The 13,700-nt window shown below is 43.7% G+C and overlaps 1 protein-coding gene across 2 annotated transcripts in view; it reads right to left on the minus strand.

Annotated features, from left to right (window-relative positions):
- Positions 1 to 551: 551 nt before the first annotated feature.
- The window catches only part of POF1B (POF1B actin binding protein), a 70,452-nt gene continuing 57,303 nt past the window's right edge, over positions 552 to 13,700 (minus strand). For both annotated transcript variants that reach the window (XM_078768550.1, XM_078768549.1), the window contains exons 17-18: positions 2,372 to 3,264; positions 552 to 724 (exon numbers count right to left, since the gene is read on the minus strand). In XM_078768550.1, the coding sequence (XP_078624676.1) occupies positions 3,220 to 3,264 (45 nt within the window). In that variant the 3' untranslated portion in view covers positions 552 to 724; positions 2,372 to 3,219. The remainder of the gene's footprint in view (positions 725 to 2,371; positions 3,265 to 13,700) is intronic.

A 13,700-nucleotide genomic window follows, 5' to 3' on the forward strand; every position in this document is an offset into this window, starting at 1 on the left:
TGTTGATTTACACAATCCTATCTCCACTGTGGCATTTCATCCTCTACCCCCACAAGCATAACAATATGCAAGTCATTTTTGTTTTGAGATCAGATCCAAGATTGCTGATTGGCAGCCATTTTGTTACTTAAATGTGTCCCCATCCATTTCTCGGACATGCATGGACTGATTTTGTTCAAACTTGGCACAAAGACAATACATGAGAGTGTACATATGCAGAAGATTTGTCATCCCACCAAAGATGGCAGACTGACGGCCTTTAACTCAGTACAGCAAATTTACGAAAACCATGGCGGGGGCTATGGCATTTGATGTCGTTTTCTTCTTGTTACTCGTAGATTATGAATTTGCTGTAGGAGAGCCAGAATAATAACACACACAAACACACACACTCTTGCTGCAATATTTTAAAAGGCAATCACTTCTATATATGAAGGACAACGGTTGAGGGGAGAGGTAGAAGGTTGGGAAGCAAAACGTTTGAAGCATGTGGATGGTGGGGGTCAAAGTTCGGTTATTGTTGGATACGTAATATGCCGAGAGTCTCTGAAGGCAATTCCGTGATTTATTTTTCTCCATTTTATTAACTAGTACACACATACAGTATTAAGAATTAGAGGGGTCAATATATGGTTGAACCCCAAAAAAATTGATACAAAAGGTTTTTCAATGGATTCTGGTACCATTCGGCATGCTAAATAACATACTAAAAATCTAGTAACATCTGACTTCCGGAAAGGGGTCATTTTAAAGATGGCGTCCAAGATGGCCGCCGGGAGCTTAAAATGGCCATATCTCAATTATTATTCAACCTAGAAAGGTGGTTTTGGTGTCTAACCCTAGGTTTTAGGGCCCAAGGAATCCAATTGAATCAATAAAATTACCATCAGTTAATTATTTATTGACAAGTCCAAGATGGCATCCCAAGGTGACATCCTGATCCACTAAAATGGCTCTGTCGAATAGTAGTCAACCTAGAGAGATATTTTCAGTGTGTATACCTAGGTTTAAGGCACCCAGGAAATCATCAAAATTACTTAAATAAGCACAAAGTAATCAGGTAAGCCAGGTTTACCAGCCCATTAGGCATTTGTTGTCATACAGTTAGTCGCTATTCATCGTCATCCTCCGACTCACCAGATAATGAACCAAGTGTGTGTTTCAGATTGGAGATAAGAGTGTAATGTGTCTACACCACTGCCACCTGTGACTCCAGTCCACAGTATTCAGTGATCATTACAGACAAAGGTTTGTACAAAGCTTGAGAGGTTATGGCAAGGGACAGACTATTTTATATTGGGGAGGGGGGGGGGGGACTGAAAAATCTGACAAACAATTTATTTTCATCTCAAAAGGAATAAGTATATTATTTGGTACATGTATGCAAAAACAAAATCCATATTTTTTAGACATTTCGAAAAGAAATGTACACAACTTGTGCCAACACATTCGGTCTTGTGCCAACACATTCACCATCCCAAACCAGACCACAGAGGTGATCGATGACCTTGGATGCCGAGTAATGGCTATCATCTTTGGTGGCAAGTGCAAAGATTCCCTTGCAACAATGCGATATAACACCTTCAGCAAGAAGGTTGTCTCTGCTTCGTCTTTTGTAACACCCGAACGTCTGCCCCCAACTGAATCTGCTACCAAACTTCACTGTCGTAGAGCGTACTACCAGATCATGGTGTGGATGGGAAAAGAAGAGGGTATGGATGCCATGAAATGGGGGTGGAGCCTGCAGGATAATCAGTTTGTCCCACTTATGTCAAGAATGAACGCTGCTCCAGACAGTCTCTTGAAGGTCATTCATTGTAACTGCTCCACTGCCTGCAAGACACTCCGCTGCCCTTGTAGACGATATGGACTACCATGTACTACTGCCTGTGGACCGTGCCAACTTGAAGAATGTGACAATCCACATAACAAGTTTCTTCCAGAGGAGTCGGAGGATGACGATGAATAGCGACTAACTGTATAAGACAACAAATGCCTAATGGGCTGGTAAACCTGGCTTACTGGATTACCTGATTACTTTGTGCTTATTTAAGTAATTTTGATGATTTCCTGGGTGCCTTAAACCTAGGTATACACTGAAAATATCTCTCTAGGTTGACTACTATTCGACAGAGCCATTTTAGTGGATCAGGATGTCACCTTGGGATGCCATCTTGGACTTGTCGATAAATAATTAACTGATGGTAATTTTATTGATTCAATTGGATTCCTTGGGCCCTAAAACCTAGGGTTAGACACAAAAACCACCTTTCTAGGTTGAATAATAATTGAGATATGGCCATTTTAAGCTCCTGGTGGCCATCTTGGACGCCATCTTGAAAATGACCCCTTTACGGAAGTCAGATGTTACTAGATTTTTAGTATGTTATTTAGCATGCCCAATGGTACAGAATCCATTGAAAAACCTTTTGTATCAATTTTTTGGGGTTAGGTGAGTTATTTTCGTATATTGACCCTACTAAATGATGTAAAACAATGCATGGCTTGGTTCTTAAAGGTTTCTGCTGAATATATTTGTCAACAAAGCAACATTCCACAATGGCATCATAGAGCAAGCAGTCACATGTTTAAAAAAGAAAGAATAACAACTCACATTTCGTGTGCTGTCAGTTCAAATGAACGGGAAATTAGGTATGCGATTCTAAAATGGTCTCCAGAAGCCCACAAGCTGTCACACGATCCCTCGGATAATCCCACGCATCACTTGGAAGAAGCAGGCCCTCTCGTGATGCCGGTGAAGTGAAAAAATGTTTTCATGCTAATTCCATGGTAAACCATAGATCCCGAGCCCCAAGGGATTTAACTTCCGACGGACCTCATTCCACGTCTCGATCTCCCAATTCCAGAAAATAAGTCTCAGCACACAGCCAAGGGAAAACAACAACAACAACACACACACGCACACGCAAACACACACACACACACACACACACACACACACACACACACACACACACACACACACACACACACACACACACACCTTGGATAGAGTCTTGTGAGGCAAGGCATTTCATGCCCTTCATAATTAAACCCAATCCTCCCTGAAAAACCTCATGCTCAGCATTTTTAATGCTTCAAATAGAAGAGATAATATGTTAAAAATTACAACAATGCCAATAATATTCGAATGTACTATTTAAAGGAAAGTAATTACGTGGTACATATTTCCACACCAGTGAGCCTTTTGTCCACCGTTCATTTGATGATTTTTTGATAGCTGCTGTGGCTGGAACTTTCAACCTATTTGTGAATGGGGAGTAAGAGGAAAAGATGTCTGTGGGTTAAAAGGAACTCGGTGACTCTTTTACACAATCGTTCTGAACCACAGGATAAGAACTGATGGCAATGTCTAGGTCTTGGTAACATGTGTGCAGCTGACAAACTTATCAGCTTTATTTTTTTATATATAATAACAATAATATGTTCCCTTACAAGGAATTTTGACGAAAGAGGAGTCCATCAGGCCCATCAAATGCCTGTGCTATTTTTTTACCAACCTATATTTATTTATTTGTGCTATATCCTTTTTATATGCTGAACGTCAAGCAAGGAAGCAGCATGTACAGTGCCTTCAGAAAGTATTCACACCCGTTGACTTTTTACCCAAATTTGTTGTTACAGCCTGAATTTAAATTGGATGAAATTGAGATTTTTTTGTCACTGATCTACACATAATACCCCATGATGTCAAAATGCAAATTTGTTTCCCGAATTTTTTACAAAATAATTAAAAATAACTTCAGAAATATCTGATTTCATTAAGTCTTCAACCCCCTGAGCCTGAGTCAATACTTCTTAGAAGTGCCTTTGGCAGCGACGAAGTCTTCTTGAGTATGTCTGTATCAGCTTTACACATCTGGATTTGGGGAGTTTCTCCCATTCTTCCTTGCAGATTTGCTCAAGCTCTGTCAAGTTGGATGGGGAGCTTCGGTGAACATAAATTTTCAAATCTTTCCACAGAATCTCAATGGGATCCAAGTCTGGACTTTGGCTGGGCCACTCAAGGACTTTCACATTCTTGTTCTGAAGCCATTCCAGTGTTGGCTGTGTGCTTGGTGTCATTGTCCTGTTGGAACGTAAATCTTCACCACAGTCTAAGGTCTTTTGCACTCTGAAGCAGGATATCCTCGAGGATTTGCCTGTATTTGACTCCATTCATTGTTCACTCTATCCTTAAAAGTCTCCCAGTCCCTGCCGCTGAAAAGCATCCCCATAACATGATGCTGCCACCACCATGCTTCACACACAGGGATGGTGTTCGATGGGTGATGAGCTGTGCTTCGTTTCTGCCAGATGCAGTGCTTTGCATTCAGGCCAAAGAGTTCAATTTTCATCCCATCAGCCCACGGAATATTTTGCCTCGTGCTCTCAAAGTCTTTCATGTGCAAACTCACGGTGTGCTGTCATGTGCCATTTTCTCAGGAGTGGCTTCCATCTGGCCACTCTCCCATAATAAAGCCTATATTTGTGAAGTGCTGCAGAGACTATTGTTTTTCCGGCAGGTTTTTTTTTGTTGTTGTTGTATACAACATCGAGGCTCGTGTAAGAGCTAATATTGATCACAAAAAAACGGACACACGAAACATACAATAAAGGGAGCGGGAGACAAGATGGGGAGAGAGAAGGAAGCACACAAGTTCAACAGCAGAGAACAAGGACATCGGGAGATCTGTGGGAGGGAGAGGGCTTGGGGGAGGGGGCATGGGAAAGGGGAGGGGGGGTGGGAGAGGTATAAAACACATGGACACAACTGCTATGACTTCTTTCCATGGACACCAGGAAAGAAGTTGGTATTTCAAATAAGTGGTTCTCTCATCTCATTGTACCAGATTGTACCAGAGGGTGCTTGAGGATAATGTGAGGCCATCTGTTGAAAAGTTGAAGCTCAACTGAAGGTGGACCTTGCAACATGACAATGACCCTAAACATACCAGTAAATCCACCAAGGAATGGCTGAAAAGAAATAAATGGAGGGTTCTGGAATGGCCAAGTCAAAGCCCGGATCTAAATCCCATCGAGATGTTGTGGGGGGATTTGAAACGAGCTGTGCATGCAAGGAACCCCTCAAACATCGCACAGCTGAAAGAATTCTGCATGGAGGAGTGGGCAAAAATTGCTCCCAGTCGATGTCAGAGACTGGTAGACAGTTATAAGAAATGCCTACTTGAGGTTGCTTCTGCCAAAGGGGGCAATACCACCTATTAGAGCCAAGGGTGTACTTACTTTTTCCACAGAAGGAAATGGCATCTCTGTTAATTTTTTGTTGAATAAATTATTGCAAAAGTCAATTTTACATTGTTTTTTGTTCAATTAGATCACCTTTATCTATAGATACTGTTTAAATGAAGATCAAATATTGACATGTCCACATATGTTAAAAAGATTTTTTTAAACATTTCATGGGGTGTACTTACTTTTTCCACATGCGAAATTTGCATTTATGTTTATTTAAATTATACAATGGACGACAAAATGTAAATGTTTCATGATATTTGTTATATTATATCACCTTTATCTATCAATATTGTTGAAATGAAGATCAAATGGCTGTATGTTGAAATATGTTGAAAAAGTCAAAACTTTACATGGGATGTACTTACTTTTTCACGTGACTGTATCTCTCTCTACATACAGACTTGGCATTTAATATGGAATTTTTTTTTTATGGGGGTGAACTTACTTTTCAAGATGACTTAGAACCAAAAGTTCATTGGAATTATGTTGAAATTATTCTATATTTTGTTAATGTGACCTTTAAAAGAAACAAAAAACACATTTGACATTTCGAAGCAAATAAATTGATCCTTGAAAGTGATGTAAACTGATATCGATCTCAATTCATGGACAGTACTGTGTTAAACTTCTGTGCGTTTTCCAGAAGTATCTCTTTATTTTGCACATTAGCCAAAAATTTTTTTTAACAAAAACAAAAGTTAAATTACGACTGGGATTACGGACAGTAAAATTACAGTTCAGTACTTCGTGTAACCCCCACGGGCATTCAGGAGAGCACGTACATGTTGAGGCATGCTGTTCACGAGATTTGCCAAGGTTTGGACAGGAATCGCTTGCCATGCAGTCACAATAGCCTGCTGCAATTCATGCACAGAGGCAGGCTGCTGGTCCAAGTTGTCGATTTGACGCGTTAATTCTGCCCACAAGTTCTCTATCGGATTCATATCCGGGGACATGGCAGGCCACTCCATATGCTCTACACCACGGTCAGCAAGAAAGTGTTGGATCATGCGAGCACGATGAGGCCGTGCATTGTCATCTTGGAAGACAAAGTTTCCTCGAAAGGCTGCACTAACAAATGGAAGCAATGTTCCTTCCAGAATGGCCCTGTGCTTGAACTGGTTCAGGTTTCCATTCAGAACAACCAGGTCAGTTTTGCCCCCTGCATGAAAAGCAGCCCAAATGGTCACCCCACCACCTCCAGCTTGGACTCTTGGCACTATACAATCTTCGTTGTAGGCTTCATGCACTTGTCTGCGCACTCGGACGTGGCCATATTGACGATAGACCAGAAATTTAGATTGTCACTGAAGATCACGTGATTCCAGTGTCCTGGCTGCCAATGACGGTGCTCTCTGGCCCACTGCAATCGGCGCTGGCTGTGTTGTCTGGTCAGGCGTGGCTTTCTCAGGGGACGCCTGGCACGATAGCCTGCTTGAACCAGTCGTTGGTTGACTAGCCTTCTGGATACAGGCACATTTATCAGTTGCTGCCACTCAGCCCTAAGCCGATTAGCTGACTTGGAACAGCCATTGCGGACTAACCGGTGCAGCTGGCGATCATCCCTCCTTGTGGTTCTGCGGGGACGTCCTGACCTCGGTATTGGAGTGGGGACACCCCTCTGAGCATTTCGTTTCAGGATCTTTGACACCTGACCTTGAGTGATGCCATACTGCCGAGCAATAGCACGCTGTTTCATGCCGGAATTTCGTAAAACCACCACGAAATGACAAACAGCATTGTCGAGTTGATGGACCATCTCCAGGGGAAGCGGCAATAACTTTTGTAGACGTGCAGCAGTTGTTTTCCACTAATACAGAATGCAACAACCCTTATATACCCGATTGTGAAGCCAATCGTCAAATGTACCTGTCTGTACATTTTGTCACGCCACCTGTGATATAATCCTGTTATTGACTTCTTTCTGCGACAGACAATCAGTGACATGGTTCTTTTAACAAAGAAATCACCGAAGCGTAAAAGAATCTCACCAGATTGATACACCGAGTTCAGAAAGTAAACCCAAGTCAAAGAAAAAAATATAATCCATATTAAATGTCAAGTCTGTATATATATATATCTCTATATATATATCTCTCTCTCTCTCTCTATATATATATAACTATCTCTCTCTCTCTCTCTCTCTCTCTCTCTCGCGCCCCCTGCTGGCCGTTCGTGTGTTGGGCGTGGCAAGATGGCGTGCACTGGTGTTCGTGTGCTGTAGCTCCGTGCTTGTGTTGTGTTGTCCCCCCCCCCCATTCCTTCCTTTCCTATCGCGCTTTTGTCGTGTCCTTCTTTACCACCTGTATCCCTTTCCCCCCCTTGAGACAGAGAGAGTGAGAGAAGAGCCCAAAGGTGAGAGCAGACCCGTTCGGTTCAGTTTACCTGCTCCGTCGGTGCTGTTTACCTTACTCGCGTCGTGTGAACTTTATTATTCATTATTTCATTTCGACTTTATTTATTTTGTGTCCTTTCCGCCTGGTCAAGGTGGAAAGGTGAGACATCGCCGTTATGGCGAGTGTTCGTGCACGGCAGGAAGGGTTTGAAACCCTAACAAGGAAGCATGCTTTCGTGTGTGTCCCTCCCGAAGGTGTTCCTACCGAGGACATTATCCTAGCTGTAGGGAATGTTATCGGCGATGAAAATGTCCGCGCCGCGTCGCGGATGAACCAAAAGTTTGTTGTTTTCGTGTCGGACGAGAGTTTCGTGCATGATGTTGTTAGTACCGGTCTGTCATTGAAAGGTGGGCAGTTCGTCATGGTTTCCCCGATGGACACACCGGCGATTAAAGTTATTATTTCAAATGTCGCTCCGTTTATCACAGATGATAAATTAATGGCTGTTCTGACCCGGTATGGAACGGTTGTTTCCCGAATCTCGATGATTCCCCTGGGATGTCGGGATGAACGAGTGAAACATGTTATGAGTTTCCGGAGACAAGTATTCATGGTGCTTCCTGATCGCGGCGACGATACAGGACTAAACATCTCGTTTAAAATTTCGGTAAATGATCGTCAATATCAAATGTACGCTTCGTCAGGCACCTTAACGTGCTTCCTTTGTGGAGCCTTCGGACATGTTAAAAGGTTTTGTCCCAAAGCATCTTGTACGAAGTGCGGCAAATTGGGACACACCAATGTGGGCTGTAAAAAAGAAAACGCCCCGACCGTGCTTCCTCATGCCTCGACCGTGCTTCCTCACGCCTCGACCGTGCTTCCTCACGCCTCGACCGTGCTCCCCGACGCTCAAACCGTGCTCCCCGACGCTCAAACCGTGCTTCCTGGCGCTCAAACCGTGCTACCTGAAGCCCCGACCGTGCTTCCCGACGCCCCGACTGTGCTTCCTGATGTCCCAACTGTGCTTCCCGAGGTCCCGACTACGCTTCCCGAAGCCCCAACCGTGCCACCTGAAGCCCCAACCGTGCTACCCGAAGCCCCAACCGTGCTTCCCGAAGCCCCGACTGTGCTTCCCGACGCCACGACTGTGCTTCCCGACGCCCCGACCGTGCTTCCCGACGCCCCGGTGCTACCCAAACCCAGTGAGATGGCACTTGGTGATGCTAGTACTGCTGACGAACCCATGAATGAAGAACTTGTCATACTGACCAAAAAACGGAAAGCACCACTAACAAATAGCCCCGATGGTGCGATAAAGAAGGCTGTCTTGGGCAGAGACACTGTCTCTGCAAAAGAGGGCAAAACGTTTACAGCAAACGAAAATATCGAACGCCAAAGTGGTAAAGAAGATGTTACTGATTTCCCAAGCTCTGAGAATAAAGCCGACATTGATCCGAACAATGCGGCCTTTTTTGAGCCTGAACGCGAAGCCCCACCGGTCCCCCCTCCAGTAGCTGAGCGGACTGGTGACCAAACAAATTGCTCTGTCTCACAAACAGAAATCGTAACCCCGGCTACGCAGAGATCTGCAGCCATTTGCCAAAGCACACATAAAGAAAGTAAGCACCAGTCTGCTCGTGAGTGTGCACCAGAGTACCCAACGAAATCTCAGGAGATGCCTCCAGAGGAGCTTGTGAGAGCTGCAAGTAAGGCCCAAGATCCAGGTGGGACATTATCAGACCTGTCAGAGTCTGAGGACGAGGTGGAAGTGACTGAGCTGTCACAGTCATCAGCATCTCAGTCACAGATACCCCCCCAACACATCGTGTCGTTTCTAGCCGAAACGTACAGACAGCGTAACATAGTCATTAAAGACCATTTTGACGATTTGGCTGCATTCATCCACACTGCAAAATCCATAATTAAAACGCCTGAACAATTCGACCTGAATAAGTCACAATACCACAGGTTAAGAAAATTCATCACACGTGCAGGTGTAGAGTGTTCCCAGCCACAGGCTGATTTCATCAATACAGGATGAAAACTATAAAACTCGCAACCTTAAATATTAACGGTAGTGGTGCTAGACACCTCCGCCAGGTCCAAGTAAAAAACATATTTCAACGGAAAAAGGTGGATGTGATCTTACTTCAAGAAACTCACATCACACCAAATGTGGAACATAACTGGCATCAACTTTTTAAGAGCCAATGCTATTTCAGCAATTTATCAGCTTCATCTGCTGGAATCGGCTTCTTGCTGAAGCCAGGCCTCGTGTGTGAGTCATGCCATTTTCAGGAGGTAATAAATGGTCGGCTTAGCTCTCTCAAACTAGTAAGCCATAACTTCCATTACACTATTTTTAATGTGTATGCGCCAAGTGATAGCGTAGAGCGTAAGTCCTTCTTCACCGCAATGATAAATCACTTAAGATCAGTTGATTTTGATCATTGTGTGTGTGTCGGAGGTGATTTCAATTGCACCTTCGACCCATCGGTTGACAGAAATTCTGCCGAACCCCATCCTGAGTCCCATGTACACTTATCCAATTTTTTTAGCACAATGGGCCTCGTTGATGTTTGGCGGTTGCACCACCCAAGCACATCCCAGTACACCTGGTGTCGATGCGCCAATAGTCGAGTATCCTTGGCAAGGCTTGACAGATGGTACATCAACGTACCCTTTAAAAATACTGCGGTTTCTTCAAATATTTTTCCTTCCATGTTTTCAGACCATCATATGGTAACCCTAAACCTTTCCTTTCCTCAACCCGCAAGTAGGAGCGCTTATTGGAAGTTTAATGTTAGACTTCTAGAAGATGGTATGTTTAAGGAAGCCTTTCGTGTTTTCTGGGCAAGTCTAGTAGCAAAGAAATCTTCCTTTTCTTCATCCAGCATATGGTGGGATAACATGAAATCTCAAATTCGGGTTTTTTGTCAATGTTTCCAATCACACAGCACAAACGACAAGCACATTACAATGGCCCGGTTGGAATTGGATATTCTACATTTGGAGAATAAATTGGCTCATGAAAACAATGACGCCAATTACCGGTTATTGCTTGTAAAGAAAGCTCTTTTAAGGGAGTTAGTTCAAGAGAAAGCAGCCGGAACATTAATTAGACTTAGAATACAGAATGTAAAGTTATCAGACACCCCAAACAAGTCTTTCTTTCATTTAGAATCCTTAAGCAAGCCATCACGGCTAATCTCTTCTGTTTTGGACTCAAGAGGCAACGTTGTTGTCAACGAAGATGATGTTAGAATAAACATTATTGAATTCTTTACAAAACTTTTTGAGGAGCAGACTGTTTGTAATGATACAATGATGGATTTAACCTCTCACCTCCCCTCCCTAACTGAGGCTCAACGGTTGGAGCTTGACCTACCAATCACCCTCCTTGAGCTAACCTGTGCTCTTGCTGCCATGGATTCAGGGAAAGCTCCGGGTATTGACGGTCTACCTCCCGAATTCTTTCTGACATTTTGGGACCTTTTAGGCCCTGAGTTGCTGAATGTTTTGGACACTTCTATACAGACTGGTATAATGCCGCTGAGTCTAAGAAGAGCCGTAGTGTGCTTGCTCCCGAAAACTGAAGATCCCCGACTTTTGGTGAACTGGCGACCGATCTCCCTGCTGTGCACAGACTACAAGCTTTTTTCAAAAGTACTAGCTAATCGACTAAAAAAGGTTATCGGTGATCTAGTACTGCCAGAACAGAGTTACTGTGTTCCTGGAAGATCCATCCATGATAATATTTCTTTAATTAGAGATCTCATTGATGGTAACCGTGTTAAAGAAGACTTTGGAATGATGTCGCTTGATCTTGAAAAGGCATTTGACAGTATCGACCATAAGTTTATGCATCATGTGTTACAGGCATGCGGCCTCGGAGCAAACTTTCGTTCCTACATTTCCTTGCTATACACGGATGTATTTAGTTTAATTAAGATTAATAATGTGCTGGCTCCCCCCATCAAGGTTCGGAGAGGGGTCCGGCAAGGGTGCCCAGTCTCTGGTTTATTGTTTGCTCTTTCTTTAGAGCCTCTTCTCAATCTACTGAGAAAGAAGATTTCTGGAATAGCACTCACTCCCATGAGTGCACCGCTAACCCTATGTGCTTATGCGGACGACGTCTGCATCTTTGTAAAAGATAAGGATGATATCGATATCGTTGTTGAGTGCCTGTCAAAGTTTCACGCTGCCTCCTCTTTAAAAATCAATTGGAACAAGAGCAAGACGTTATGGATACCCTCCCTTTATCGCAACCTTCTTCAGCCTGTACCACAGCCGCCCCCATCCCTCCCCGCAGGGTTGCTGTGGGGAAGTGAGGGAATTAAGTACTTGGGCATATTCCTTGGTTCCCCACAGTATGCTCAAAGAAATTGGGACGGGGTAATTGAGCAAGTGGGAGAAAGATTGAACCGATGGAAAAGGGTTTTACCTCATTTGTCCTTCAAGGGCCGTGTGCTAGTGATCAACAACTTAGTTGCCACAATGTTGTGGCATAAGTTCATCTGCCTGCAACCGCCGGAGGCCCTACTCAAAGCACTCCAGGGCAAACTGGTGGACTTCTTCTGGGGAGGCTACCACTGGCTACGACCCGATGTGATATGTCGCCCCTCGGCTGAGGGTGGCCACAACCTCGTCGACATCAAAGCCCGCCTAATGGCCTTCCGGCTGCGGTCCATTCAACGTCTCCTCTACATGGAACATCTGCCAGGCCGGCTCCCTGCACGCCTTGTACTGCAGCGAGCGGGTAGGCTCGGGTACGGGTTTGAACTCTTTCAAATGAACCTCCAGCATGTCGACATATCGGTTCTCCCTGCTTTTTACCAAAGCCTCTTAAATGCCTGGCAGAGCCTTTCTGTGAGTCGTCAGGCGGACACATATGTAACGAAAATGCTGGCACACGAGCCTTTGTTCTATAACCCTCTCTTTTCCGACATTCCAAAGAGTCGAGATTTTTGCCAACACTTTATAGCAGCTGGTATTGTGAAGGTGCGGCATCTCCGACATGACTCAGGGTATGGTTGGAAGTCCGTAAGTGAAATCGCCGACCTGACAGGGATTTGGTCCCATAGGATGATTGCAAAAATTTTGAGGAAAATGATTCAGTTGGGATGGCAACTTGGCCTAACTTGGACTCGAGGTACAGAAGAAGATCCAAATGAGCCGACAGTGCCTAAATTAATTGTTGAACCCATTCAAAACGATTTGCCCCCTGTTAGCGATGGGTCAAAGCTTTTCCAGACAATGGACAGCAAGGGCATCTACAAGATGTGCCTCAAGCTGTTAAATGGGAACCCGTCGCTAAATGGAGTTACCCGATGGAAAGGATTGTTACCCGGAGGACCCCCCTCCGAACCTATCTGGGAAGCCATGTACAGTGAGCCCACATCCAAAAGAACAGGTGATCTCCAGTGGCGTTTGGCCCACTGGATTGTTCCCTCCAACATGTTTATTAGACATTTTTCTCCTGTATCTGTTTGTTGTCCCTTCTGTGCAGTCAATGAAGATTTGTTTCATGCATTCATAGACTGTGTACGATTATTTCCTTTGTTTCATTGGTTGAATTATATTGCACACAAAATGCATATTACTTTTTCTTTGAGAAATTTCATCTTTTGTTTTGCCCCTAAACAAGATCCTGTATCTAAACTGTTTAGTTTCCTAATAGCAACTGCGAAACTTGCTGTTTATTTAACAAGAAAAGATAAACTATCTGGCAAACCGACAGAGCACTGCAATATCATGTTGTCTTTTAATGCATTGGTCTCAGCAAGATTGAAACTTGAGTTTACCTTTTCCAACGTGACCGGAAATCTTCAAAACTTTATTGATACTTGGTGTGTCGGTGGTTTTTGTGGAGTTGAAGAAAACGAATTGAAAATACTGTTATGAGATACTGATTATGTTTCTTATTTGATGATCTTTTGGTGGTTCTTCTTTTTGTTGGCAGTATTGATTTGATTGTAAAACACGTATATTGTTACTTTTTATATTTTTATAATAAAAAGACTCAAAAGTCAAAAGTCTCTCTCTCTCTCTCTCTCTCTCTCTCTCTTTGTGTTTTCTCTCTCTCTCTCTCTCTCTCTCTCTATA

Source organism: Myxine glutinosa, chromosome 14, assembly GCF_964187855.1.
Source record: "Myxine glutinosa chromosome 14, kmMyxGlut1.1, whole genome shotgun sequence".
In the NCBI taxonomy this organism is placed as follows: Eukaryota; Metazoa; Chordata; class Myxini; order Myxiniformes; family Myxinidae; genus Myxine; species Myxine glutinosa.